The sequence below is a fragment of the Oryx dammah genome, unplaced genomic scaffold (genome assembly GCF_014754425.2).
Source record: "Oryx dammah isolate SB20612 unplaced genomic scaffold, SCBI_Odam_1.1 HiC_scaffold_5, whole genome shotgun sequence".
Taxonomy (NCBI): Eukaryota; Metazoa; Chordata; class Mammalia; order Artiodactyla; family Bovidae; genus Oryx; species Oryx dammah.
In genome coordinates, this window is record NW_024070189.1 from 87,579,144 (window position 1) to 87,607,129 (window position 27,986).

Consider the following 27,986-nt stretch of genomic DNA (forward strand, 5'->3'; position numbering starts at 1 on the left):
TTGCTCCCAGTCTCTCCATTGGGGTAGTTAACGGTTCCGGTTTCAAAATAATCACGGTCTCTTTTACAAAAATGGGCGGTGTCAAGGGCAGTATACTAACTACGAGACCCTGGGCTGGTCACCTACCCCTTTAGGCCTCTGTAAAGGGCGGGGTCGGGGGAAGGGACGCTGCAGTCTTTTTAATACCTGAGCCTAGCTGCCGGCTCGCCCACTCGGGCGCTCCCCGGGCTCCGCGCCGGGCCAGCGAGCTTGGCCTCAGACGCCGGCGAGGTCACAAGTCTCGCGGCCTTCCTCAGCCCAGCCAGGGCTCCTTCCGCTGTAACCTCAGGGCTTGGCCCAGGGAGGCGAGCGGAGACCGAGAGCGCCCGGGGGCAGCGACCAGCTGGAGCCCCAGGTGCACCGGAGGCCCGAGCCCGCCCACCGCCGTCACGCGCGGTCCAGCTCCACCCCCGTCCACGCCGCACCACCGGCGGGCTGGGCGGGCTTGGCGGCTCAGGCCCAGAGCCCGCCCCGGCCTGGCGCACTATGTAAGGCCAGTGGCTTCGGCCGCGACGGCGGCAGGAGCTTGCGAACCTGTTCAGTCAGCGGCCCAAGCTCCGACCCTTACTCGGTCGCGTTGTGGGGATCCGCCGCGCACGCGCGCAGGCTCGCCACGCTCCGCCCCCGCGCGCCGCCGCGTCCTCCGACCCCCGGCTGCGGGCCGCGCGCCGCGCGCCGGCAGCTGAAAACGGCATGCGGGACTACGACGAAGTGACCGCCTTCCTGGGCGAGTGGGGGCCCTTTCAGCGCCTCATCTTCTTCCTGCTCAGCGCCAGCATCATCCCTAACGGCTTCAATGGCCTGTCGTCCGTGTTCTTTACGGCGACCCCGGAACACCACTGCCGGGTGCCGATCACCGCGAACCTGAGCAGCGCGTGGCGCAACCACAGTATCCCGACGCGGCTGCAGGACGGGCGCGAGGTGCCTCAGAGCTGCCGCCGCTACCGACTCGCTACGATCGTCAACTTCTCGGCGCTCGGGCTGGAGCCGGGGCGCGATGTGGACCTGGAGCAGCTGGAGCAGGAGGGCTGCCTGGATGGCTGGGAGTTCAGCCAGGACATCTACCTGTCCACCATCGTCACCGAGGTGGGTACCAGCTCCGCGCCCAGGGCCTGAGACCTAGACGTAGGCAGGACCTTCAGTGTCTTTAAAGTCGCGCACTCCACCCGCCAAGGTGCGTGCTGGATGCTCTCACTCTCTCTCCGCGGACTCACTACATACCGGTGATGGACATCCTCCAGCCAGGTGGCTCAGGAGCACTTTTCGTGGTGACTTCCAGAGAGATGGTGGTCATCGCAGCACGGTTGTCAGTCTGGCCACGCATCCTTGTTAGCTACCTTGGAGAGGAAGCCAAGAAGGCCCTGGCAATTCCTTGTAAATACTCTAAGATACTGAGTAGTCATTCCCCATAAAAAATTGTTTACTTTTTACTCATGGCCAGTTATCATTAGTCTTTTAGGATTCTGTGCATCTGAAGATCTATTTGGAGTGATTTCTTGACCTGGAATGTTTTAGGGTATTCTAAGGAAATCTCTCTACCCAGATTTAATTAAAGCATACAGCCTTAGTTCATCACAAACAGGGGGAAAACCTTTCTCATTCCCCAGTCCCTTGGATTTTCCTTTTGGGTGTCCTTTTCTATCTCCGGTGACCTTGTAGTCATTAAACCTGGATGTATGATGTGATATTTATGGATGCATGTGGTTCTGCTTTGCATCTTACTCCAGCTCTGGCACTCTGACTCTGTGTAGTCTCAGCAGAACTGAGCAAGCGGGACATTGAAAAGAGCACTTCTTGAAAGACTCTTGGGTGCCCAGGTTCACTGAGTGTCAGGAACAGCGGTTTGCGGAGTAGGGAAGGCTTCTTGGGGAAGGAGGCTTGTCGATGAGTCTGGGGTGTATAGTTCAACAAAGACAAAGTCTGGAACAGCAAGACACAACCTGATATAAGGTCAGGATTCACAGGGAAGAGGCTGAAGGGAATGGTCCATAGTTCCTGGTATGGCATCAAACCCTACTGGAGCCTCAAAGAGGCTTACATGGGTTCTGGAGACTGTGTGTGTATGTTGCTCCTGGGGGTTGTCACCCTTCAAGGTAGTCTGAGTGCTGCCGCAACAAACTTGTGTGTGTGTTGTGTTTTGTATATTTGGACATTTGATGTCCCCAGCATCTGTGCCTCCTTACTCCACATATGTGTAGTAGGAGAAGAGCCCCACTGGGATCTCAGCAAGTGACACCATTCTGGTGTCCTCAGGCACTGCTGCTTGAGAGAAGAGGCACTGGTTGGAGGTAGTTGACTGTGATCTGTGGCCGAAGCATGCACAGAGTATTAAAACTTCCAGTCATCACAAACCCTCGATCCTAGCCTCCCGAGCGAGTCTGGCACCCTCCTGGAAGCCAGTGAGCACTGTGAAAGTAGAGGCTGTCCCTCAGATTGCAGGCAAAGACCATGGAGGGAAAGCCATACTCTTAGCCATACAACTTAGAAGTCCCTGCAAATTCTGCATCAGGCTGCCTGTGGAAGGAGAAGGCAGTGAAGTCAGGAGCAGCTAGTGGCATTTCTTAAGACTTTGCCTAACCCCTAATGTTTCTGACTTACTCTAATCATTTGCTCTTTCTTTGCTGTCCCCACCCTACCTTTGGCTGAGAGCAGTGATGGCATTGATGAGCTCCCAAAGGCAGACTGTTCCAGAAGGGTCCTTGAGCTATGTTGCTACCAATATCAGCCTTTCCTTTTGTGTATTTAGGCTGTTTCTTTAGCTGTCTAAACAGTTTTGTAAGAGCTCTGTGCCCTTTCACCTACTTCCAGGTTGTCAGTCTTTGCAGGGAAGCAAGATTAATACATTACTTAGCTCTTTGTCTGAGGATGCTGGTATGCCAGACTTTTAGGTTCAAGGCTGCTCATTCTCTTCTGGTGAACAGTCACTGTTGGAAGCTGTTACATTAACATTCTGATGGCTCCATTTTTCTAAGGCCCATTTTCCTTCAATCAGACCTGCCCGGCTGACCACTGCAGCTAGTCCTGTGCCTGTTAAATGTCTTCAAGCCTGCCCTCTCCCCCAAATCATGCCTAGAGGTATTTGTAAGTACACTGGTATGGAATTCCTATTCATGTTTTTCAGCAGAAGATGAAAACCCCCGGTTTCCTATTTGATTTTTTTTTTCTTTGTTGCAGTTGAGTGCACACATAGTACTAAACTTTGTGGTGCCCTTATATCTTGCAAGTCCTGACATTGATGCTGGATGCAGATTGAGTACTCAGGAACATTTTTGTTGAATGGATTAATGAATAATTTTGAAATCTTCTCCACCATGGGAGAACTGAAGAAGAAAAGGACAGGTTTAATTCATAGAAGAGAAACTCAGGGATGGTCAAAAAGCATTAAGTGGAATATTTCAAAGTAAATGTAACCCCCCACTCCAGAGACTGGGGCTTGTGCCCATGTGGATCTGCAACAAGGTGTTGGGATTGGCAGAAAGAAGGGGACACTGTTTATAAGGTGAAAGAGGTTGCTCTCCCATGTTTCTGAAATAGGTGGTTCATGAGCTTCTAGGCTGAACTCTTCTGTAGCCCTTCCGTCACCCCAGGGGTGCTGGGGCATCAGCCACTCCACTGTGCGGTGGCGCTCCAATCCCTGAGTGTTCTTGGCCCAGCACTGCCTCCTTCTCTGGGAACATGGGTGATTTTTCAGGCTGCCTGGGTCACCTGCTTTTTGGTGTTGCCATAGCACAGCCTGTGGCTGTAGAGTTTTCCTTTGGAAATGTCTAGCTACCCCGGCACTCATGAGTTAGGGTCTCTTCAGCCAAAAATCCAGCAGTTCTCTGGGTCCCCTTTCCGCTTGCCAGTCTCTGCTTCCCAGAAGCCCCCTGCCCCAGCCCTTGGCAACACTCTTACTCACTCCCTGTTGTCCTGGAAAGCCTCTTTTTCTCGACCAGCTTTTCCATCAGCCTTATCTCATAAGTGCATAGTCTTAGAAAATAGGAGAACACCCACTGTTATCTCCACATCCACCTAAAGAAAAAGCTACATCAACTAGGGAGGCAGGCCCCGGGCTGACTATAGGGTGCAGAGACCAAGGAGACCTGGAGCCAGTGCCTCACTGCTTTGCCTTTCTGACTCCCCTCACTCTAGGGAAGTGCGGGCCCTTTTCCCTGCTCCTGCAGCTCATGGCAAATCCCTGAGGGTCCCTGTGTACATACAGTCACAGCAGACCCATCTGACCGTGAGCAGTCAGATTGAGACTCTAGCTAGCTGAGAACCAACACCCTGGGTCAAAGTTCTGACAGTTGACACAGAGAAGGGATGAGGGAGAAAGGAAAATAATCTGTCCTTGAGAATGAAGTTCAGGGTTCATCTGGGCTTTGGGCAGCCAAGCCCAAGGACGAAACCCAAGGGATAGTATGGTTTGGAAGGTTAACAGTCCTTTATCCATCGAGTCACTCACTCACCTAGGTATCAAACAGGTACTGAGTCTCTCTGCTGCCGGGCTCTGCCAGGCTTTTAGAGGATGTGATCGCAAATTCTTGTCCTTGCCCTGACAGCCTTGGGTCAAGGATTCACCATTAACTGCAACAGGAGGCAGGATGAAATGTGTGTAGGACTGCATGGCCTTCAGTAACAGGTAGTGCTTACCAGTGTGTTTGACCACTGGTGCGGTCAGGCTAGGTACATCTTAGGAAAGAGCTTCTGCCCTGTGGGCACAGGCTCTATCACTTTTTTCTTCCAGTCAATTCACAGGTAAGAACATTTAGTCCCAGGGAACTACATCATCTCTGTACTTCCCATAATTGAGAAGTAATACCAATTACATGCTGCATTCAAGAGACACAGTTCTGTTTCTTTTTAAAAATTTAAACAGCTTTATTGAGGTATAAATTACATAAAACAAACTGTGCCTAACTAAAGTATGTAATTTTAAAAGCTTTATATATATAAGCTATCTCCAAGAAGCCATCACCACTAAAAAGGCACATTTCTAACCAGGAAGGGTAGCAAGCCTAGGCCCCTTGCCAGGGTTACTCTCAGATTTTTTTTTTTTTTTTCTCAGTTTGCTCCTGCTTTAATAGCTCACCCAGCTGAGGGGTAATAATGCTAGGCTCATGACATAAATCTTAAACCACCTACACATTTAGTTCTAAGGTTAATACCTATTATCATCAGCCAATACAGTTCCTCCTTCATACCAGGTGGCGTCTTCAGTGAGCTGATCTGTAGCTGCCTTAGTCATGGCTGCCAAGCCAGGAACTCAGTATAGAAATACTAGATTCTTTTTGCTGTAAAGACAGCAAACCTTGGGTCATAACTTGGACTCTATGGGCTTCTCATCCCACCCCTCCTTAGGGAGGTCAGGCCAAGTCTTAGAGCCTGCTGCAGTCCATCTGGTGGTTGCCAGGTGGGTGGGTTGGGTTGGCTGGAACCTAGTCCATGCTTGCCCTTCTGTCCATTTTTTGAAACCTAGTACCTTTCCTGACCCTATATACAGGGCCCTTGTGGCCAGTAGGAAGGAATTGTTAGCCCATGCCTGCTTTTGGAGGGCCCAGAGCCAGGCCATGAGAACTGTTAGGACATGTTGGTAGTAGATGAAGAGCCCAGTTACTTCAGCTAGTTACATGCTTGCCCAGAGTAAGGACACTGAACCAGGCGGTGGGAGTGAGGCTGCTGGAGCCGGAGAGATGCTCTGGGGAGCCACATGATGAGCGCTACAGTCACCTTAGCTCCTGCAGAGCATTGTTTGACCTGGTTTCAGGTAACATCTGACCTTGCGAGTCGAGAAGTCCCTAGAAGCCTATACTGGGAGGCCTGACATGAGGTGGGGGGTTAGAGGTTCCACTCCAGAACTCATTGAAAAAGCCCCTCTGGACTTCTAGTCTGGCTCAGCTGTATCAGACCCCAGCTCTCATGAGAGACCTATTGAGAAGCAGCTAATGACTCTATTCAGTCTTTTTTAAAATGTCACTACAAAAGTAGTGCCTGCTAGCTGGGAATAGATCCCATCACATTCAGTTGTGACCATAACCATAATCTGGCCCTGAAGCTCTGTCTAACACCCAGAGGCTGGCACCCCCTCACCAAGTCCCTCAGCTCTAACTCCCTGCCACTCCTATCCTGACTTCAGCAGCCGTGTCTGGATGGCAGCTGCCCCAGGAGCACACATCTTCCTAGAAGGAAGATGGTATCTGGGTGCTGGCACCACTGAGACTGCAGAGATGAGAAGGCTGCCATTGCCTGAACGTCCATGCCTTAGTGCTCCTTGCTGTCCCCTGCTAGTCTGGGCTTCCTCTAGACTCAAGAGTTGGTGACCCCCAACTCTTCCCTGGAGTGGGGATCACCACCCGTTCTCAGTCCAACCAAGGCACAGGCTTGCTCCAGACTGGAGAGCCAGCTTGCGGCTGAGTAAGCCTTATCATCTTCTGCAGGGGTTCTTGATCCATCCTGAGGGCTGCCCTTCTACCCATTCTGAGGTGCCTGGAGGCTTTCTGCACGCACTGTCCAGCAGGGCTGAGAAGCAGACTTGTTTTTCCCTCTGACCTTGACCTGGAAGAGATGCTTTCTTCTTGGAAGCCGCGCACTCTCCAGGAGCCAACAGGATCCATGGAGGGCAGGCCTGCAGCCTGTCACCGGGCAAGCAAGGGGCTGAATTCCATGGAAGGTGGCCTTCTTGGTTATTACAGAGCACCATCTCTCTTTTGGGAAACATTTTTCTGGGAACCAGCAAGCTTCCTATTTTTGTTTCTCATCCTTCTCTTGGCCCTTGTTAGGTTGGAGCAATCTCATCTGTGAGTGTTCAGTGCTTCCCCATGCCCGCAGATCTCTTCCCATGCCAACTGTGGGTGAAACTCTACACCAGGTTCCGGGAACCAAGCATTGCAACCTGTTCCCTCCCCCAATCACTGTTTCATAAATGGGGAGATTGAGGCATGATGGGGTTGGGTAGCTAGTTAACAGAGTAGGAGCTACAACCCAGCTTCTTGGCTCCCAGCTCAGATCTCTTGGCTGTAATTGGGCCTTATGTTGGCACAGCATCAGGGATACCAGCTCTGAATGTCAGCAGGAGCCAGGGGTAATTGGCCCAGAGTCAGGACCTGAGCAGAGCTGAAGGAGCAGATCCAGAAGGTGCATACTAGGCCTTCTGGCTGCATCTCCTTGCTGGATGCCTTGACCCTTGGAGCTGCAGAGCCCTGCTCCAGAACCACTCATATGCCATCCCTGCCAATGGCCTGGACCCCACTGAGAGGTTGCCTGCTCCACCCACAGTCCCAGCCTCAGCCCAGCTCCTTAGAAGTGACCATGTGAAGCCTCGCCCTTCTTCCTTGGTTGGCATGTGGGCAGAGTACCTACTCCCTGCCCGTCTCCCCTCCTGAAACTGATAACGAAACAATGAGGCTAAAAGCTGTGAAAAACAAGATGGCCAGTCTCTCCACTGAGGGGAAACCTGTGCCATGCCTTGCTGCCCGATGGGCCATCACCTGCCTTAGTGAGCTCACACACCCTTTCGGTCATGTGAACAAAGCATGCAGGGATATGGGATGTTCTGATTTCATTTTCCAAGAAACTGAACATTTACAGCATTTTTAAAAAGAAGTAATACATCCCTCGCTCCTCTTTCAGTGGAACCTGGTGTGTGAGGACGACTGGAAGGCCCCGCTCACAATCTCCTTGTTTTTCGTGGGTGTGCTGATGGGCTCCTTCATTTCGGGGCAGCTCTCAGACAGGTAAGGTGGGTATCTGTCTCCTGCAGCTGCTGGGGCCCCCAGCACAGAGCCGGGTAGTGTCCTCTCAGCCTGGGCTGTGTGTTTGAAAAGAGGGAAGGCACATCAATACTATAGACTCCATTCCCAGTAAGGAGAGTCAGCAGCCTCCTCTCACTGATGCTTGCTGAGCAAAACAATCTCAGCTGAGCGTATCCATGATCCAGTTGACCAGGAAATATGCCTTGATTCACTTCTGTGGCGCCTGGCTGGCCTTCCCTAGGTAAGCGTAACTCTGGTGTCTTCACTCATTAGGAGAGGGAGATACCAAACACAGCACATGAGCTGTATTGTAGATCTTCAGTTCAGTTCAGTTCAGTTCAGTCGCTCAGTCATGTCCGACTCTTTGTGACCCCGTGAACCACAGCACGCAAGGCCTCCCTGTCCATCACCAACTCCCAGAGTCCACTCAAACCCATGTCCATCAATGATGGGTGATGCCACCCAACCATCTCATCCTCTGTTGTCCCCTTCTCCTCCTGCCCTCAATCTTTCCCAGCATCAGGGTCTTTTCCAATGAGTCAGCTCTTTGCATCAGGTGGCCAGAGTACTGGAGTTTCAGCTTCAACATCAGTCCTTCCAATGAACACCCAGGACTGATCTCCTTTAGGATGGACTGGTTGGATCTCCTTGCAGTCCAAGGGACTCTCAAGAGTCTTCTCCAACACCACAGTTCAAAAGCATCAATTCTTCAGCACTCAGCTAAGAATCGGACATGACTGAGTGACTTCACTTTCACTTTCATGCATTGGAGAAGGAAATGGCAACCCACTCCAGTGTTCTTGCGTGGAGAATCCCAGGGACAGGGGAGCCTGGTGGGCTGCCGTCTATGGGGTCGCACAGAGTCGGACACGACTGAAGCGACTTAGCAGCAGCAGCAGCAGCAGCTTTCTTTATGGTCCAACTCTCACATCCATACATGACTACTGAAAAAACCATAGCCTTGACTTAGGGCATTCCATAGACAGTTGCCTCTGTGTTCCCAAAAACCATCACTCTTTCCTCAAGGTAAGAGGAGGTCTCACTAGCCAATGGCAGTGTGATGGGCAGAACTCTTATGTCCACAGGGCTGATTGCCTTTAGCTAACAGGCTTGTGGTTATGGTACTTCACAGCAATCAGGAAGTGTGCTGTTTCAACCCATAAGCAGGTGATTTGTATAATTCCAGGGCTCTTGACTCTAGGTCTGGGCCTTAGGGAGTTCCTCTCCTCCGGAGATTACCTACAAAATTTTAGAGATTGTATGCAAGCATTTTTCTGGAGAAAGTTATAGAGTTGCCACAATATTCAAAGAGGGGTTTATGATATTGTGTCTTTCTATCTCAGGACTTCAGGGTCTGTGAGAGAAGCCTGAGGCAAGGAGAATAGCCTTCAGCAAGGTCCTTGGCCACACTGGATCACCCAGTGGAGAGGAGTCCCAGCATCCTCCCAGCAGGGGGAGTCTTTCATAGAGAGGTTCAAGCTGAGGATGTCATCCTGCTTTGAGAACACAGCCATTTTACCCTATAGCTTTCATGCAGAGGGATGTTTGGGCATATTGCATCTATGGATTAATATCTTTACCTGAGAAGTCTTTCCTCAAAAGAAATATGTGCATTTTTCACTAGATTTGTCTTTTCCAGTGTGTCATCTAGTGATTTTTGAAAGGGACAAATTCCCACAGTCACCTGTAAGCATTAAAGAGTTAAGCAGGCTGTGACCACTGACTGTTGATTCTAGATGAGCCTGAGAAACTTGCTCCTTTAGGGGAAAGGCCTTTGCTTCCCCAGACTCTTAACCTAGCAGCAAGTATCAGTTAGTTACTTACATTTATTTAATAAACATAGAGGATCTGAGAATTCCTTGGTAGTCCAGTGGTTAGGACTCCGTGCTTTCATTCCAAAGCTCACAGATTCAGTTCCTACTGGGGGCGGGGAACTAAGATATCTCAACATTTACGTACTTAAATACGTATTTTAATGAAGCTTTTTTTTTTCCTGTTTATCCTTTATAAATGCACATAGAGCATAGCAGTATTTACTGAAGGTAAATATACACTTACTCTATGACTCAGCTACCCGACCCAAGAGAACTCTTAACCTACAGCAAGCATTGGTTACTTACATTTACTTAATAAACACAAAGCATCTGAGAATTCCCCAGTGGTTAGGACTCTGCACTTTCATTGCCAAGGTCACAGGTTCAGTTCCTAGTCGGGCAGGGAACTAAGATCTCATAAGCTGCACAGCACAGTCAAAGTAAATGAATAAATAGATAAATACATACATACATGCGGAGCTTCTAATATGTGCCATTCATCCTTAGAAGTACTGTACAAACAAACAACAAATAATTTAATCTTTGTAACCTTATGATACAAGAAGTATTATTCTTCTCACTTTACAGATGGGATAAATGAAGCCCAGAGGAATTAAATGACTTGCCCAGAGTCACACAGCTGGCAAGTGGCAGAGCTAGGATTAGGGTCCAGAGAGTCCTGATCCTCTGTTTCCTGTGAACTATTATTCTAGGTGCCCACTCTTCTAGAACTTGCCTTCTAGCAAGGCAGAATGTATTAAACAACGAATTGAGGGAAGTACTTATTACCCTTTGTGATAGTAGGTGATACAGAGAAGTACAAGGTACTCAGAGAGGGTATGAGAGAGGAGGCCTGAGATGATAAACCATGTGCTAGGGGTTGAAAACTGAGTAGGCATTAGCCAGCTAAAGGGATAAAGAGAGGAAAGAGTGTTGTGTGCAGGAAAGCTGAGAGTGCTTAAGCCTAGACTCAAGCAAAGGCATGGTACACCGTAGGAGCTTGGAGACAGTGCTCTGGGGTGGTGTGGAGAGTGGAATAGAGACACAGCAGTGAGGCAGGCTGGGTCCCAAGCAGAAGAGCAGGCCGGGCTTAGCACATAGCAGGGTGGAGCTTTTGAGAGTGTGATGTCATCAGATTTGCATTTTTTAAAAAAGTTGTTTGATAACTTGGTGGAGAAAGGATTGAAAGGAAGCAAGAGGGATGGCGGAAAGACCAAGTGAGAGGTTATCACAATAATTTATACGGGAAATGAAGGTGACTTGGACTAGGCTGAAGGCGGTAAACACGGAGAGGAGTGGAAGCAGGTAAAACAAACAGGACTTAGCTCTGTGCACACAGGAAGTGAGAGGAGGGAGACTCCTGGCCTGTACAACTGTGTAGATGGTGATGCCCTTCCCGAAGACAAAGCCCTGTGGAAGAGGACCAAGTTTGTAGGAGAAGATATTGAGTTCCATTTGAACATACTTAATTCAGGGTGACTATGAGACTTCGGGTCTCATAGGAGTAATTGAGTATGGAGCTGGATGTATGGATAGGGTACTCCATGAGAGGTTTGGGCTAGCGAAAGACATTTGGGAATTGTCAGTTCACAGAACCCTCATCAAAGCTTGGAAAGTGTATGGGAACAGTGTAGAGTGAGAGGAGGGCATGCCGTGGATTGAGCTTAGAGGCCCTCCTGGAGCGGAAGTGGGAGTTCCTCCTCACAGGTTGGGGTGGCAGCTGAGACTCAGAGTAATTGCCTTGATGTGAAAAACTAGGAGGAAGTACCCCAGTTTCAGAGTTGAAACCCAGTGCATTTCTCTGGTCAGCTGTGTCATAGAACAGGTAGATCATTGTGGGTCAGCTTTGGAGCCTGATGACCATGTAACACCATGATGATCTGAGGAAAGTGTTTAAGTTTCAAAAGATCTGCTCCCAAGGAGGCAATAGAAACAAAGTTAGTGACTGTGGTGAAGACTACCTTATTCTTCAGAAGGGCTAGTACAGTGCTTTAAAAAAAATTTCTTTTGCTAGAAGACTTCTTCTTTCAAGTAGGATCCTTTAAGTCCAGTAAATGAAATAGCCAAAAATGTGGCTGTTCTGGGTGTGGCATCTGCCTTTAGCTCCTTGTACCACCCCTCAAGCTTGTCTGCACCCCCTTGGGCGGCCCCAAAGTTCGGCGGGGTGGACAGTTTTCTCCTAAGTGAGCAGGTCAAAAACCTAAGCCTAACAGATTGCCTTAGAGCAGTGCATTCATGCCCTCCAGTGTTGTCTGTGATATCAACAGTAACTTTTTATAGGACTCCTTTCAGGAATATGAATAAGCCTAAAAGTCAAGAGCAATAAAATAATCCTGGGTTGCCAAAGCATTTTATCTGATGTCACTGAATTACCTTTAGGTGCAGAATTATAAGGGAGACACAACCCTAGGGAAGAAGTAGCTGATATTTTTTATTTTTGTGGACATGTGTGTGTTTAACCTTTTGTTGACAGATTTTAAAAGTGAGCCTTTCTTGCAAATCAAAACTACAGTGACAAGTATCACCTCATACCAGTCAGAAGGCCATCATTAAAAAGTCTACAAATAACAAATGCTGGGAAAGGAAAAAAAAAAGAAAGAAATGCTGGAGGGGGTGTGGAGAAAAGGGAACCGTCCTATCTTGTTGATAGGAGTGTAAGTTGATGCAGCCACTATGGAGAACAGTGTGGAGGTTTCTCAGAAAGCTAAAAATAGAACTACCACATGACCAACAACCCCACTTCTGGACAAAACCGTAATTCAAAAAGGTACGTACACCCCTGTGTTCATAGTATCACTGTTCACGATAGCAGAGACATGGAAACAGCCTAAATGTTCATCGGCAGGTGAATGAATAAAGGCGATGTGGCGCATATGTACAATGGAATTCTACTCAGCCACAAAAAAAGAAGGAAACAATGCCATTTGCAGCATCATGGATGAAACTAGATATTATCATATTAAATGATAAGTCAGAAAAGGAAAGACAAATACCATACAATATCACTTATATGTGGAATCTAAAATATGACACAAATGAACCTATCTACTAAAGAGTAACAGACTCACAGATGCAGAGAACAAAGCTGCGGCTGCCACGGGGGCGGGTGGTGGGGGAGGTGGGCTAGGAGTTTGGGGTTGGCAGATGCGAACTATGATGCTTCGAATGGATAAACAGCAGTGTCCTATTGAATACCGTGCAGCACAAGAAACAATACCCAACCTCCTGGGGTAAACTGTAATGGAAAAGAAGAGGAAAAAAGAATATCTATGTGTGTACAGTTGAGTCACTTTGCTGTACAGCAGAAATTAGCCCCACATTGGAAACTGGCTATACTTCAATTTAGAAAAATCAAGAAAAAAAAAAAATGCTATTGGCTGTGAGAGAATATAGCTGATTTTTATTTTCTTCTCTGTGCTTTTCTGTATTTTACAAATGTGCTGTATACACAGAAATATAATATCAAAGAATAAAAATAGACAAATATTTCTTTTAAAAAGTGACTGTTTTGAGCCCCAAACCCAGATTGCCAAGGATTGTTGCAATGGAAGGGCTCCTGGAGTTGTTCTCTTCACTACTCTCCAGGGAGCCCTTGGGAGGGGAGAGCAGGGTAGGGTAGGGAGACCCCACCCCTTGGTTGGCGTGCAGGGCACTATTGTTACAGAACAATGCAGGGGAGTCTCCTTTTAGGCTAGGGTTGCTCAAGCTCGGCACTGTTGACATTTTGTCCCAGAGACTGCTTTGTTGTGGGAGCCTATCGTGGGTATTTTCAAATGTTCAGAACATCTCTGGCCTCTATTTACTAGATGCCAGTATCATCAAAAACAACAAAACCCTGTTGTAAGGGGAGAAACACCAAACTCTTTACCGTGGCTGAAGGCCTTGTGCAGTCTGGCCCCCTGGCACTCTCTGCAGTCTCCTCCTGACCAGCTGCCCCTCACGTGTGTTCATCTTGCCCCTCCAACCACAGTTATATGTGCTCTTCTCACAGTAAAACATTCCCAGACCCCCACCCCCATGCCACGGCCTTCCTTGACCACGCAGGTGACCTCCTCAGGGTGTCTGGTTTACATTATTACACTGGTTCCTTGTGCCTTGGCTTCACATTGCCTATCAGAAATAAAATAAAAGATGTTATCATAGGATTAATGCTGACCTCCCCCACTGTCCTGGGAATATCATCAAACGCTTGGTCACTCTCCCCTACCCACTCTTGTCAACAACTGCTTTACGTTTGGGTCTGATCTTGGTGCCCCATCTTCAGGGAGACCTCCCCTGAATGCCCAAGTCCCCAGCCTCTACCTGCAGTCAGGATAGGTTCCTTCGTTGGGTCTCTTGTGGGTCAGGATGCTGATCCTTCAGCACTCTTGTTTCAGTGTGTGATCGTACATTGAGCAGGGTGATTAAAATATGACTACTGTCTGTCTCACCAACTACACACTATACGCTCCCTGAGGGCAGAATCAGTGTCTTTTTTTCTTATTCAAATACATTTATAGTGACTAGTATATAATAGACGTTCAAATAAATATTCATGGAATGAAAATGGGTGTCTGCTAGCCCTGGCCAGACTCAAGCTGAATCTGCTAGGTTGAATGAACTAGGTTGACTTGTTCCTACTTGCTGTACACTGTCTTTGAAACCAAACAAATCCAAAAAACACAACATTTTAAAACATTTTAAATTGAACATAGATATAGAAAACCACACAGAACAAATGAGGTTTAATGAATTATTTCAGGGAAATAACCATATAAATATCAAGTCAAGAAATAGAACTTTGCTGGCCACCAGGAAGCCCTACTCATCTGTCCCATCCCAAGGACAATAGCCTCCCTCACCTATCAGTAAACACAAGCTTGACTTATAATAATCACTTCCCTGTGGGTTTTTGGTAGTTTTATCATCCAAATGTGTATCCTTAAACACAAGTTTAGTCTTGCTCACTTAAAAATTTTTACATGTCTGTTAGTCTGCTTTAACCTAGGGGTTCTCCATCCTTTTCTTTGCCTGGGCTATTCTACTTGTAGAATTTCCCAGTCTGAATTTTGCTGAGGGTATACAGTGCAATTGAACATATTCCTTTTCTCTCTGCATTTCTTGCAAATTGCAGCTAGATCCAGAGACTTCATCAGATTCAGATCCGGCCCCTTTGGCAAGACTGTAGGAGTCATACAATGTTCAAGTGTCTCTTTTTATGATGTTAGCAGTCATTGAAACATGATGCCCATGTTTGTTCATTCACTGGGAGTTGTAAAAGGATGACGTTCTAATTTTATCACTTTGGTTTCATTTAATAGTTGGAATACTTTTATGAAATGATACTTTCCCTCATCTGTTACTGGTTACTGTTCATATAGTTTATATAGAAAAGTCAGGACAAATGTCTTCCCCTTTATTTAAACAGTTTTCATCTATAATGAATTGTTTCTCCATTATCCTCCAAAGTAAACCAACTCTTTCAAAATATTAATTATGAATGTATGAACTTAAGTATAACGAATGTGTTTCAGCCCCTTGTGATCACTGTGTTAACTCTGGCACTGCCTTTTGGGCAGTGCTGGTGCCCAGGCTGTGCACTGGTAACAGCCTAGGGACCGAGAGACCAGGACAGGCCCCACACCAAGTGCCCTGGCAGCACTGTCCGCTACCCCTCCCTGAATGACCCCAGGGAAAGCCCCCCTTTTGGGGGCCCGTTCCCGCTGCCTTCTCCCAGCTGGTTCTCTGTCACTCTCCTTTCCTTCCCAGGTTTGGTCGGAAGAATGTGCTGTTTGTGACGATGGGCATGCAGACAGGCTTCAGCTTCCTGCAGGTCTTCTCGAAGAACTTTGAGATGTTCACCGTGCTGTTTTTCCTTGTAGGCATGGGCCAGATCTCCAACTATGTGGCAGCATTTGTCCTGGGTATGGCCATCAGTTTGGAGTTGAGTACTTGATTCTGTGTTTCACCATCATCCCACCACCCACTTTCTGGGGACAGCTGTGATGTCCCTTCGGGGAGGTGGTCTCTGCCGATGCCAACCAGGGATCCTTGGTGGACCCAATTAGGAGGCATGGAAAGGGAGTCCTCCAAGTGCCCACCCAGCCTTGTGTCCCCAGCAGCACGATAGCCTAACTGCTGATTTCCAGTTCTCTGACCCCCGACATGTGGCGCCTTGGTCTCAGTACTTGATGGCCATTTTGCTAGAATTCACCTAAACATCTTCTGTTAAAAATAGGGCCTGCCATTTCCGAGGGCTGGGGTAGCTAAGGAAAGAAGAAGGCATGACATGAGGGCCAAGGGCCATGATTGGCAGGCTCACCAAGGAAGAAAACCGCCTCTTCCGAAAGACAGTAGCTAGTGAAACTGACTGGCAAGAATGAATTGAGGGACTTCCTTGGTGGTCCAGTGGTTAAGACTTTGCCTTCCAATGCAGGGAGTGAGAGTTCAATTCCTGGTTGTGAAGCTAAGATGCCACATGCCTATGGGCAAAACAAAGCAAAACCCGAAACAGAAGCAATGTTGTAAAAAATTCAATAAAGACTTTAAAAATGGTCCACATTTGTTTAAAAATCTTTTTTAAAAACGAATGAATTGATAGGGGTGGGCTTTAGTCAATGAGACCTTCACGGTTTTAATTCATAATCCACAGTGGAAGGGTTTGGCCTGCTCTCACCGAGAAGCTGCCAGTTTTATTGTTCGGAGGACTCTAGCTTTTGGGTCATTAGGTTCCTTGGGTTGATGGTTGAAAGGATTATTTGTTTCTCTTCACATTTAATAGAACATTTTTTCTTAAAACTGCAATAGTCAGCACATGTGGCTATAATAGCAACTTCTCCTTTAATGAACCCTTCCTCAGTGAAGATTTAAATTTGAGGCCCCACATGGCATCTTTAGCATAGGGTTTCAGGAAGTGATGGCGGCAGGTGGTCAGAATCCTGTCCCTCCCAAAGGTTTGGAAACTTGAGATAATTCTGCCTGATCCCTTATCTGTATGTTGAAAATTACACAAGAGAAGATGAATAAGGAAATGACCAGAATTAAAATACTAACTCGACTCCTCCCTTGTTTTGAACAGGAACAGAAATTCTTGGCAAGTCAGTTCGTATTATATTCTCTACGTTAGGCGTGTGCATATTTTATGCAGTTGGCTACATGCTGCTGCCACTGTTTGCTTACTTCATCAGAGCCTGGCGGATGCTGCTGCTGGCGCTGACGGTACCGGGGCTGCTGTGTGCAGTGCTGTGGTGGTGAGTGTGCCCTGTGCCTGGGGGTGAGTGTGCCCTGTGCCTGCTACCTGGAGGACTCTCACTTACAATGTGCTCCCTCTTCTCTCAGTCCTGTGGCATGAGGCTGTAGAAGACACCAGCAGGGTGTCTTCTGTCTGGCTTTCACTAGGGGGCAGCAGCAAACCACACATCCTAAGTTCTTTCAGAATGTTTTTCCATCCACAGAAAAGCCAAAAACAAAACAACTTCAGGAAATCAACAGACTTGTTCTCAGCCCTGTGCTGGGCTGATCAGAGTGTAGACAGAGGAAAAAGCAGTAGCTGCGAGACGATAGTCTAGCATGAGCTCCAGGAAGCTGTCAGACTGCAGGACAAGACAGCTTAGGCCCTGGCTCTGGTTGCATGTTGCTACAGCCTCATGCCGCAGAGAAGAGGGAGCACATTGTAAGTGAGAGTCCTCCAGGTAGCAGGACTAGCGCGCGCCCCCCCCGCCCCGCTCCAGCTCAGCCCATGACAGAAGCCAGGCTGCAGGAACCCACATTACACCTGTCTCCTTAGTGTCCAGCAGGTGGCACCACCACTCCTCAGAAATGGGAGGTGACCAGCCAGGGAGGAATCCCACCCATCAGGGTGTGTCGGCCCCTGTAAATTCTGTGTACTCCAGAGTAATCAGAGGCTCACACTTACTGGCTGTAGCACAGTGCATCTCTTAGCTTCTGGCTTGGAAGTATCAAACATTCCTCAAACATCGCTCTGGTTCTGAAACCCCATTTCCCACCTCCACATGTGCTCCACCTGGTCTGAGGGACAGAAGGCTCAGTGAGATTGCTTCTTGTACTTCCAGGTTCATCCCTGAGTCCCCCCGATGGCTCATCTCTCAGGGACGATTTCAGGAGGCAGAGGCGATCATCCGTAGGGCTGCCAAAACCAATGGGATCATTGCACCTTCAACCATCTTTGACTCCAGTGAGGTGAGCACCGTGCAGGGGCTGGTGGGAGGGTCCCGGTGACCACAATTTTAGGGCAGCATCACACAGCCCCAAAGCCCTCCCTTTACACAGCAGCCCAGCCCTCTCCATGCCTAAGCCCCAGCTGCCCCTAAGGCAGGTCCTGTTAAAATTCAGAAATTGAGAATGTGCCAGCTGCCTCAATTCCTTTACCTTTCCTGTGGATTTTAGATTTTCATACTTTGTATACATCTTCTCTTTTAGGTGATCATACAGTTAAACCATTCCTTTTCATAATAAAAACTCTTTATGTGTAATAGGTCTTCCATGAAGTTGGCATTCTGGGAAATCATTGTTTCTTATACCTTGGGCAGTTTCTAATTAAAAAAAAAATGCACTGCCTAAAATATGAAACAAATATAGATTTGGAGTTAAAAGTGTCCTGTCTCCTTCCGCCTACCAGTGGGGAGTGGTTGACCATCGTCTTAGAGCCAGGTCCTTTTCGACATCCGCCCTCCCCCAACCTCACACCTTCCTGCAAACCCTGTTCTCCCGTGCAGTGAGTAATTTCCTGGCTCTGCCTGATTCCTGGGTCTTCCTTCTCTTTCCTGTTCCCTGTGTTTCCACCCTGTCTGTAACGAGCAGTTTTCCTCAGTCCCGTGGCTCCCAGAAGAGCTTAGATGTCATTGTTGGCTGATGGGGTTCTGGAGTATGTCTCTGCTCTGACAAAGACAAGGGCCTGGCTGTGAGAAGAGCCAGCAGGAGCATATTGCTGTGTGCAAAGGCGCATTCGAGCCAGTCTGACTTCCAATGCAGAGTTTAGGCTTGGGAAAGAGAGACCAGTTACTAGAGGAGGCAAAGAAGCCGCTGGCCACTGACAGCCCTGCCAGCCTCACAGTTAAGAAGTGGCTCAGCACCAGCTCCTACTCAGATGTCCTAGAAAGGACTCGGTCAGAGTTCAGTAGGGTAGATGGCAGGGAAGGCTTCTGAGTTAGGTAGCCTTGGTAGCTTTGCAGAGGTCAGTCTGGTGAACCCATGAATCCACTGGCATTTTTATAGAAATGAGGCTATTTCAGGGGATCAGTTAGGTCAAAAGTTGACCTTTTGTTGAACTGCTAACTCAGGAAAAACAGACTCCAAAGCTGGGTTTGCTTAAGAAAGCAACATCAGTGTGTTTAGACGTGTGGTTTATTAATGTCCTTGGCTGTGCCAAATTTCATAGGAAGTTACACTGGGTGAAGCCAAGGTCAATTTTCCTGTTTTTCTATCTGAAATTTTTTTTCCCTTGGAAGTAGACCAGTAACACATGGTAGGAGGGCCAAAAAACATTAATTCTTTTAAAAAATATCATATCAATAAACTACACAGCCAGTTTCTCTCTCTGACCCAGAAGGCTGGGAGCCAGACTTGGAAAGGAATGCTCGGAGGCCTCCCTGGAATATGGCCATTGACGGGGTTCGGGGTGGTGCTAAGAGAGAGCAATCAGCTTAGGCCTCCTCCTTGGCTGCATTGCGTTACAGGCTGGTCACTTACTTTTACTCCTCTTTCTTGTTCACTAATTTGTTATCGACAAGGCCTGGTGAAGCCTTCTGCAGCCCAAGAACAGCCTCTATACCTACTCTTCTTTTCAAGCAAGAAACACGAACCACTCCCCAAGTCAGAGACACAGAAAGCTCAGATGCCAGGGTTTCAAGTATGTTCTGGGGTCTCTTAAGTCTCCAACCCTCTCTCCCTCCCATACCCTTGTCCTGTTGCCCACAGCTACAAGACCTAAGCTCCAAGAAGCAGCAGTCCCACAGCATCCTGGATCTGGTCCGAACCCGGAACATCCGGATGATCACCGTCATGTCCATAATTCTGTGGTGCGTAAATGAGACCTTCCCGGGGCCTCCAGACACAGCTTCTGGCAGTAGCTCTCAGGCTTCACATTTGTAGACATGTCTCAGACCAGAATTGAAAGCCTGTGTCATCAGAAAGTGGCACAGATGTGCCTTGCAATTAAAGAAGTGGGCATGTCCTGGTTCTTAATGGAATTTCAGAAGAGGAGTACAAAAACTGTTGTGGGGGCTCTTGAGGAAAATACGGGCTCTTTGGGGATCCCTCCGGGTCATAAGGTGAAGAGCTGCTCGTGTTGGGTCCCTAGTTTAGTTGTTCCTGTCGACAGTGCATCAGACGGTGACGGAGGAGGACTGGTGAGGGCTTTAAGAAGTTCTAAGTGAAGACTCCACGTCCTTTCGGTTATAGAGACTGCTATGTACATTCTGGAAATGTGGAAGCAGGAAGTCTTCCCTCTGGAATGTTTGGAGACTGTCCTGGAGGCAGAGCCATGGCCCGCATGTCCTCTTCAAGTTCCTTCTCACATGGCATCTCCCCAAGTGTGTCAGGCAGGGATTTGTGGCTTATCAGAAAGAAGGAACACATCTGAGTGCCTAGAGAGTGTTTGCTCGGTGGCCAGACCCTTGGGATTACAGGTGACTACCTGAGCCTGCAGTCGGGGAGGAAGGCAGGCCACGTCTCAGAGTCCTTATTGCTGGAGTCAACAAGCCTTGGCAACCAGCTGGGTCGCTCCCTGGGGGGTACTATGCATCACCCATTTCCAAGGAATGGCCCGGGATCCCTCAGGGCAGCACACCGCCCCTGAGTTGGCCTCAGACAAAACCAGCATTCAGCCTGCACCACAGACTTGCCAGCCTGCAGTGAGTCACGCGTCCTGAGGTTCACCCAGGCTCTCCACCTGCTCTGGATTTCCCAGGGACTCCTGTATGAGCCCTCTTCCCTGGTTATGGCAGCTGTGGCTTCAACCTGCTGATGAGTTAGAAAAAATCTGATTCATGTTGGTCTGGTTTGCCAAAAAGTGCTGACCGTCAACAGAGGGAATGTCTGCTGGAGACAGGCACTCAGATGGCCCACTGGGAGCTCCCTTTCCTCCTCACAAGTCTGGTGGGGTTGGGATCAGCTGCTTCTGACCAGTCTCTTGGCTCATTGCTCCAGAGGGTGTGCCAGGGATCTTTCTCTAAATGTTTGACCAGTGACTGTTCCTTATTTTATGTTATGTCACCAATCTTACCACACCCCACTTAATAGCTGCCTCTTTACTCATTCCTGAGCTCCTTCTGCATTTGCTGGATCTGGGAGGTTCAGAGAGTAGAGAGGTAGGCTTTTCTGAGTGCTTCAGCTTAGGATTCCTGGGGGGCTCAGTGGTAAAGAATCTGCCTGCCAGTCCAGGCAGGAGAAGACGCAGGAGAAGAAGAAGACGCAGAAGACTGGTTCAATCCCTGGATCAGGAAGTTCCCCTGGAAGAGGACATAGCAACCCATTCTAATATTCTTGCCTGGAGAATCCCATGGACAGAGGAGCCTGGTAGGCTACAGTCCATGGGGTCGCAAAGAGTCAGAGACTGCTGAGTGTACACAACTTAGGATTTGTAAAGTCAAAAGGCCTGTTGACAGGTTGTTGGGTCTTGGTTTTTTTTCCAACACAGGAAATCTATCTGAATTATATGTCTTTGCTGGGACACTTTGGAATGCTTTGGAAGTACTCTGACCTAAAAGGTACCCTGGTCTGGGGGAAGTTATCTTTGTTTCTAAGAAACAGGACTCAAGGTTAAATCTGCTGCCCTCCTGGTGAGGATAGTTTTGAATTTCCTGAAGAAATGATATTTTAAAAGTCGCCCAGGTAGGGAGGCACCTGGATGCTGCTTCTCCAGCTTTCCTCGGCACTCTGTTTCAGGCTGACCATATCAGTGGGCTACTTCGGGCTCTCCCTTGACACCCCTAACTTGCATGGGGACGTCTATTTGAACTGCTTCCTTTCGGCCGTGGTTGAAGTCCCAGCGTACGTGTTGGCCTGGCTGCTGCTGCGGCACCTGCCCCGACGATACTCCATGGCCACTGCCCTCTTCCTAGGTGGCAGCGTTCTTCTCTTTGTGCAGCTCGTGCCCCCAGGTAGGTCCCATACATGTCTACAGTCTGAGATATCCAATGAGTCACTCAGTTTCTACCACACTGTCTCACCCAGTTAGTAAAGAGCATGAAGTGATGCTGTTAGAGCTTGCCTGCATATCTGTGTTCTTGTTCAACAAATCAGGAGAAAGTGTCTCCCAGGACCAGACAGTCATCATGGCCTGGCTTTGGGGGCAGGAGGGACAGCAGCCATGTGGGGCTGGCAGTTGATGGTACTCTTCTACCCAAGTTAATGTGTGCGTGTTGGTTTTTGCAGAGTGAGGGGGAAGGAAGAGAGCCATCCCTGTGTCTTTTCAACCTGGCCCCGTCTTTGTCATTTATTCATTCAGTAAGCAGCTGCACAGTGTTTACTGTGGGGGAGGCACTGTGCTTGGGGCTAAGGAGCAGAAGTAAACTAGTTGGGCAGGGCCCCAGGTCTTCCTGGAGCTCACGTTCCAGTTGGGAAGACAGACAGTGAACAAGTAAAATGCTTAGTATAGTACAGACAGTGTTACCTTTTATAATGACAATGAAGGACATTGGAAAGCTAGTTTATATACAGTGGTCATAGACAGTGTCCCTGAAGAGGGGATAGTTGAGTAGCAACAGATGAAATGATGGAGAAACCCAGGAAAAAGTCTAGAAGCAGAACATTTCAGGCCAAAAAAAAAGCAAAGGCCAAGACCTTGAGGAGGTAATGAGCCTGGACTGTTTGGTAAGAGGGGAGGGGAGGGAAATGGGAGGACCAGTCCACAGCACGGTTCTCACAGGCCAGCTGCAGGAGTTCATTTGTAAAACCGTCTTTGTATCCTACAGAAGGGTGTGAAGTCTTTGAAAACTCACAAAACGGTTTATGGACCCTCATGTCCGTGGTGGTAGCCCGAGTTGTTACGGATCTGGGGGCCTCTGGGTCCCTGAGGCTGGCAACACACTGCATAGTGTGGCTGGGAGCCCAGGGGTGTATGTGGAGGCTCACACCAGAGCTCAGGGAGACCCACAGGGTACTCACAGCATCTCTGCATTGGCACAGCAAGCAGGGGAGATCAGAGGGTCATTCCTGAAGGTCTGCTGGTCTGTGAGGTGTTGAGTAGAGTGAAAGCATGAAGTGAGTTATGATTGAACTTCCCATTTATACACAAATCCTTAGATAATTCCAGTGCTGGCAGCAGGAGGTTCCATGTCTTCAGTGACTTTGTGACTGGGCAGCAAGTTTCCTTTGGATTATTGAGGGGCTCACTCTGGTCTCTAGGCTGAGGAGAATGTCCTCACACAGCTGCCAGTCCCAGCCTCCTCTCAGTAAGCAACTTGGAGGGACATAAGCCCCTTATCCCACAATAGGAAGTTATAGAAGCTTCCCTGCCCAACCCTTCCCAGAAAGAAAGGGAGAAAATATATCTGTTTCAGGCAAAAAAAAAAAACCACTCTCAGCAGCAGTGTACCTTGGGTTGTTGCCTCCTCCTCCTAGCCTCCCTTTGCCTCTCCAGAGCTGTATTACTTGGCTACAGTCCTGGTGATGGTGGGTAAGTTTGGAGTCACAGCTGCCTTTTCCATGGTCTACGTGTACACGGCCGAGCTGTACCCCACGGTGGTCAGGAACATGGGCGTGGGAGTCAGCTCCACAGCATCCCGCCTGGGCAGCATCCTGTCTCCCTACTTCGTTTACCTTGGTAAGTCCCTCGGGGCAGAGCGTACATGGGAGGGTTGGGGTGGGAGCACTGATTGGCTGTAATGTGGGCTGGGGACTGCTCAACAGGAAAACAAGTGTGCACACAGCCAAGACTGGATCTGTGCCTGGAGAAGGTTCCTGTTGAGGCACACTGTGGTGGAAGCACTCATGTGGAAAACAACCTATAAACAAGCTAGAAATTGACAAGAGTGGAGGGCTTGTGCCTGTTTTAGCCTTCCTAGGCCTTCCGCCTGAGAACATAATTCCCCAGTCCTAAGAAACTTCAGCATGTCTGGGGAGCCAGTGTACTAAATTGGGGAAATTCCTTCTTGGAACTTAAAAGGAATAGGAATAGGGAGTTTAAAAGGAATAGGAAGGGAAAGATGTCCACTGAAGAGATCTGATGAACAGAGAACCTCTGTAACTTGAAGCACTCAACGCAGCAGTTTTACACTGTGCAAAGATCTGCGTTATGGCATTTTATGTGACAGGGCCCAGTTTTATCTTTCTCAGAATTATTTCCTCACATTCCTAGCTAGCACATCTCTGGGGAGGGGTGGCCCCACCTTGGGAGCACTTTGTGAACATGCTGCAGAGATCTGACAAGCAGAAACACCTCCTGACCTGGCCTGAAGACAAATCAAGTGGGTTGTGACACGTCTGGAGAGGTGGAAGAGTTATTCCTGTCCCTGGATAAGTACCTTGAGTTCTTGGAAACCCAGCATTAGGAAATAGGAATGGAGGGACTTCCCTGGCAGCCCAGTGGGTAAGACTCTGCAATTCCACTGCAGAGGGCGTGGATTCGATCCCTGGTCGGGGAACTGAGATCCTGCATGCCACAGGGTGTAGCCAAAAAAAAAGGAAAGGAAATACAAATAGAAATGGCCCAGCCCCATCTTTTCCAGTCTACACCCCTCCCCTGCACCAAGGTACTGCTGGTTTGTGCCAACTCTGGGTTCTGTGATCTGCCTAGGTGCCACATTCCAATATGGCAGCTCAGACTGGGAGATGCCAAGGCTGAGAAGCCAGGTGATATCCATTAGAGTCCCAGGGACATGAGAGGAGGGGGAGAGACCATGTCTAATTGCATCCTCAGCTTGGGACTCTGTCTGCTTTGCCACAGGTGCCTACGACCGCTTCCTGCCCTACATTCTCATGGGGAGTCTGACCATCCTGACAGCCATCCTCACCTTGTTCCTCCCAGAGACCTTTGGCACTCCACTCCCAGATACCATTGACCAGATGCTAAGGGTCAAAGGGTAAGGCGGCCTCCTTCTTCACAAAGTTAATGCACTAGATCTGGGCCTGGCAGAGAGTTCCCCATGGACTCAGAAATGCCATGGACTAGTTTAGCCGTAAGAGGATCAGATGTGTCCAGGTGCTTACCGCCTGTTCTTTCTGGCTGCACCCAGACTGCCAGGTCATCATGCACCTCTCCACAGCAACAGCAACTCTGGGATAGTACAAAGACAAGGAGAAACCTTTCAGAATCTGCTGTATGCTTTTTTTTTTCCCCCCTTTAGTGAGATAACCTCAGCTATGGCAGTGGCGGGGGTGGGGTTTGTTTTGAGACTGGTAGATAATCTTTCTAAGATTTGTTACTAACTTTTGTTTGACTTGTCTTTATAGAATAAAATACAGGCAAACTCCAAGCCACACAAGGATGTTAAAGGATGGTGAAGAAAGCCCCACAGTCCTTAAAAGCACATCCTTCTAACACAACCTCCAGTGAGAAAGTGAAGAGGAAAGACTATCTTGCCAGAAGTGGCTTGTGCAGACACTGGTCCTTCAGTGGCAAAGGTCTTTGCTATTGATTCTATGGATGCTGTGTCTGCCTTGCTCATGGATGGACACCCAAACTCAGCTGCTTATGGTCCTAGACACTACCTTTCTCCAGGGACTCTGGCTACTGACAGACAACTTTGGATAAATCGTAACCATTACAGTGAGGGACTTGGCACTTCCTAAGAAGTTAACCACTAACTGGAACCAGTAGGATTTGGAAAAAATAGGAGAGGCATTTGCTAAATTTACATTTTAATTTCAGACTGCCTAAAAAGGCCTCTGATAGACCTGAGGGTCTAGTCCTCCCCTCCCCAACCACCACCCTGCGAAACATCTTTTCCCCGTTTCCCTCTAATGGTGCCCTTTAGAGGAAGAGAAGTAATTTCACAGGAAGTTTGGTTTCTCATACTTTCCCAGTTACAAAGGATATTGTTGCTTCCCCAGGGCAGGAGAACACAAGTCTGGGGAAAGCTAGAAGAATTTAATATGGAGGAAACTGAGCAGATACAGAACATAGAGAAGTGCTTTGACGCACGAGCACTTAGGCCACTCAGAGAGACTACTGGGTAGACTTGTTTACATCTGATCGAAGCACTGGGCTTGTCTGGGCCCACAGGAGATGCATCACCGAAGCTACTATACTTGTTTTCCACTGCTGTGTGAACCAGGTCTCCTAGCTACTATGGTTTCTGACGTATGGTGTGAAGGAAGTAAATCAGTGAAAGAGACAAGAAAACTCATCTCTTCTCCCAAAACTATAATGTGGATTTTGATTGTTTGTGTTTTGTTTGTTGGTTGTTTGTTGTTATGTCTTCTTTCTCCTTAAGTTATTTGCCCTTCAGAATAGACTTAGGAAAGGCTGGTTCCTCAGCCTCCTGGTTTTGTCTTTTGTTTTGTGGTTTGTTCGTTTCAACTCAGAATCACTCTGGCAACGGTTTGCAGTTGCCACCTCTGCAAGGCCTCGCCAGCCTTAGCTATACTAGCACTTCTCTGAGTGCCAAAAATGATGTCATTGTATGTGTTCCTTTTGTGATACTTAATCATGGGGAAAAAATTACAAAGAAGAAAGTTAAGTTGTGCTCACAGTCTTTCAGAGTTGCTCGCTTCAGTGGTTTAACACTGGGAGATACTCTGTGTTCAATGTAAAATTGTCTTCTCTTTTCTGAATATGTTACCATGGTACTCCTGGAGCATATGCTTCACCTGGTTTAAAAAAAAAAGTATTTTTGTGAAAGCTACTGAAGTGCCTTGGGAAATGAAGATGTTTTAATAAATGATTTTTTAAAATAATAACTTCCCACAAATTTTATTTTCACAGTCTGGTAAGTCATACCACACCTTCACGTGACTTTTCTCTGTGTCAGTCGGTTCAGTCAGGTAAGTCGCTCAGTCGTGTCCAACTCTTTGCGACCCCATGAATCGCAGGACATCACCAACTCCTGGAGTTCACTCAAACTCATGTCCATTGAGTTGGTGATGACATCCAGCCATCTCATCCTCTGTCATCCCCTTCTCCTCCTGCCCCAAATCGCTCCCAGCATCAGAGTCTTTTCCGGTGAGTCAACTCTTCGCGTGAAGTGGCCAAAGTATTGGAGTTTCAGCTTTAGCATCATTCCTTCCAATGAACACCCAGGACTGATCTCCTTTAGAATGGACTGGTTGGATCTCCTTGTAGTCCAAGGGACTCTCAAGAGTCTTCTCCAACACCGCAGTTCAAAATCATCAATTCTTCGGCGCTCAACTTTCTTCACAGTCCAACTCTCATATCCATACATGACCACTGGAAAAACCATAGCTTTGACTAGATGGACCTTTGTTGGCAAAGTAATGTCTCTGCTTTTTAATATGCTATCTAGGTTGGTCATGGTGGAGAGGTCTGACAGAATGTGGTCCACTGGAGAAGGGAATGGCAAACCACTTCAGTATTCTTGCCTTGAAAACCCCATGAACAGTATGAAAAGGCAAAATGATAGGATACTGAAAGAGGAACTCCCCAGGTCAGTAGGTGCCTAATATGCTACTGGAGATCAGTGGAGAAATAACTCCAGAAAAAAAGAAGGGATGGAGCCAAAGCAAAAACAATACCCAGTTGTGGATATGACTGGTAGAAGCAAAGGTCCAATGCTATAAAGAGCAATATTGCATAGGAACGTGGAATGTTAGGTCCATGAATCAAGGCAAATTGGGAGCAGTCAAACGAGATGGCAAAAGTGAACGTCGCATTCTAGGAATCAGTGAAGTAAAATGGACTGGAATGGGTGAATTTAACTCAGATGACCATTATATCTACTACTGTGGGCAGGAATCCCTCAGAAGAAATGGAGTAGCCATCATGGTCAACAAAAGAGTCTGCAATGCAGTACTTATATGCAATCTCAAAAATGACAGAATGATCTCTGTTCGTTTCCAAGGCAAACCATTCAATGTCACAGTAATCCAAGTCTATGCCCCAACCAGTAACACTGAAGAAGCTGAAGTTTAATGGTTCTATGAAGACCTAAAAGACCTTTTAGAACTAACACCCAAAAAAGATGTCCTTTTCATTATAGGGGACTGGAATGCAAAAGTAGGAAGCCAAGAGATACCTGGGGTAACAGGCAAATTGGCCTTGGAATACGGAATGAAGCAGGGCAAAGGCTAATAGAGTTTTGCCAAGAGAACACACTGGTCATAGCAAACACCCTCTTCCAACAACACAAGAGAAGACTCTATACATGGACATCACCAGATGGTCAACACTGAAGTCAGATTGATTATATTCTTTGCAGCCAAAGATGGAGAAGCTCTATACAGTCAACAAAAACAAGACTGGGAGCTGACTGTGGCTCAGATCATGAACTCCTTTGCCAAATTCAGA

At 48.0% G+C, this 27,986-nt stretch overlaps 1 protein-coding gene and 1 long non-coding RNA gene across 2 annotated transcripts; one reads left to right on the top strand and one right to left on the bottom strand.

The window, feature by feature from the left end:
* The first annotated feature begins 576 nt into the window (after positions 1-576).
* On the top strand, positions 577-26,419 carry LOC120864742 (solute carrier family 22 member 5). Its single transcript, XM_040241820.1, has 10 exons — positions 577-1,125; positions 7,648-7,751; positions 15,332-15,486; positions 16,641-16,812; positions 17,635-17,761; positions 19,499-19,599; positions 21,467-21,681; positions 23,163-23,345; positions 24,468-24,603; positions 24,974-26,419. The coding sequence occupies exons 1-10, from the start codon at positions 733-735 to the stop codon at positions 25,059-25,061; spliced, it is 1,674 nt and encodes a 557-aa protein (XP_040097754.1). The 5' UTR covers positions 577-732; the 3' UTR covers positions 25,062-26,419.
* On the bottom strand, positions 12,962-25,009 carry LOC120864745. The gene is made up of 3 exons (XR_005721227.1): positions 24,731-25,009; positions 17,478-17,590; positions 12,962-13,693 (listed from the first exon to the last, which is right to left on the bottom strand). It is a non-coding gene; the product is annotated as an uncharacterized LOC120864745 (long non-coding RNA).
* Positions 26,420-27,986: the final 1,567 nt, after the last annotated feature.

Excerpts from the sequence above, each read along its gene's own strand:
- LOC120864742 (XM_040241820.1), top strand. The coding sequence starts at position 733 with ATGCGGGACTACGACGAAGTGACCGCCTTCCTGGGCGAGTGGGGGCCC. Across the intron at positions 1,126-7,647 it reads TGTCCACCATCGTCACCGAG|TGGAACCTGGTGTGTGAGGA; the intron begins GTGGGTACCAGC and ends CTCCTCTTTCAG. Across the intron at positions 7,752-15,331 it reads TCGGGGCAGCTCTCAGACAG|GTTTGGTCGGAAGAATGTGC; the intron begins GTAAGGTGGGTA and ends TTTCCTTCCCAG.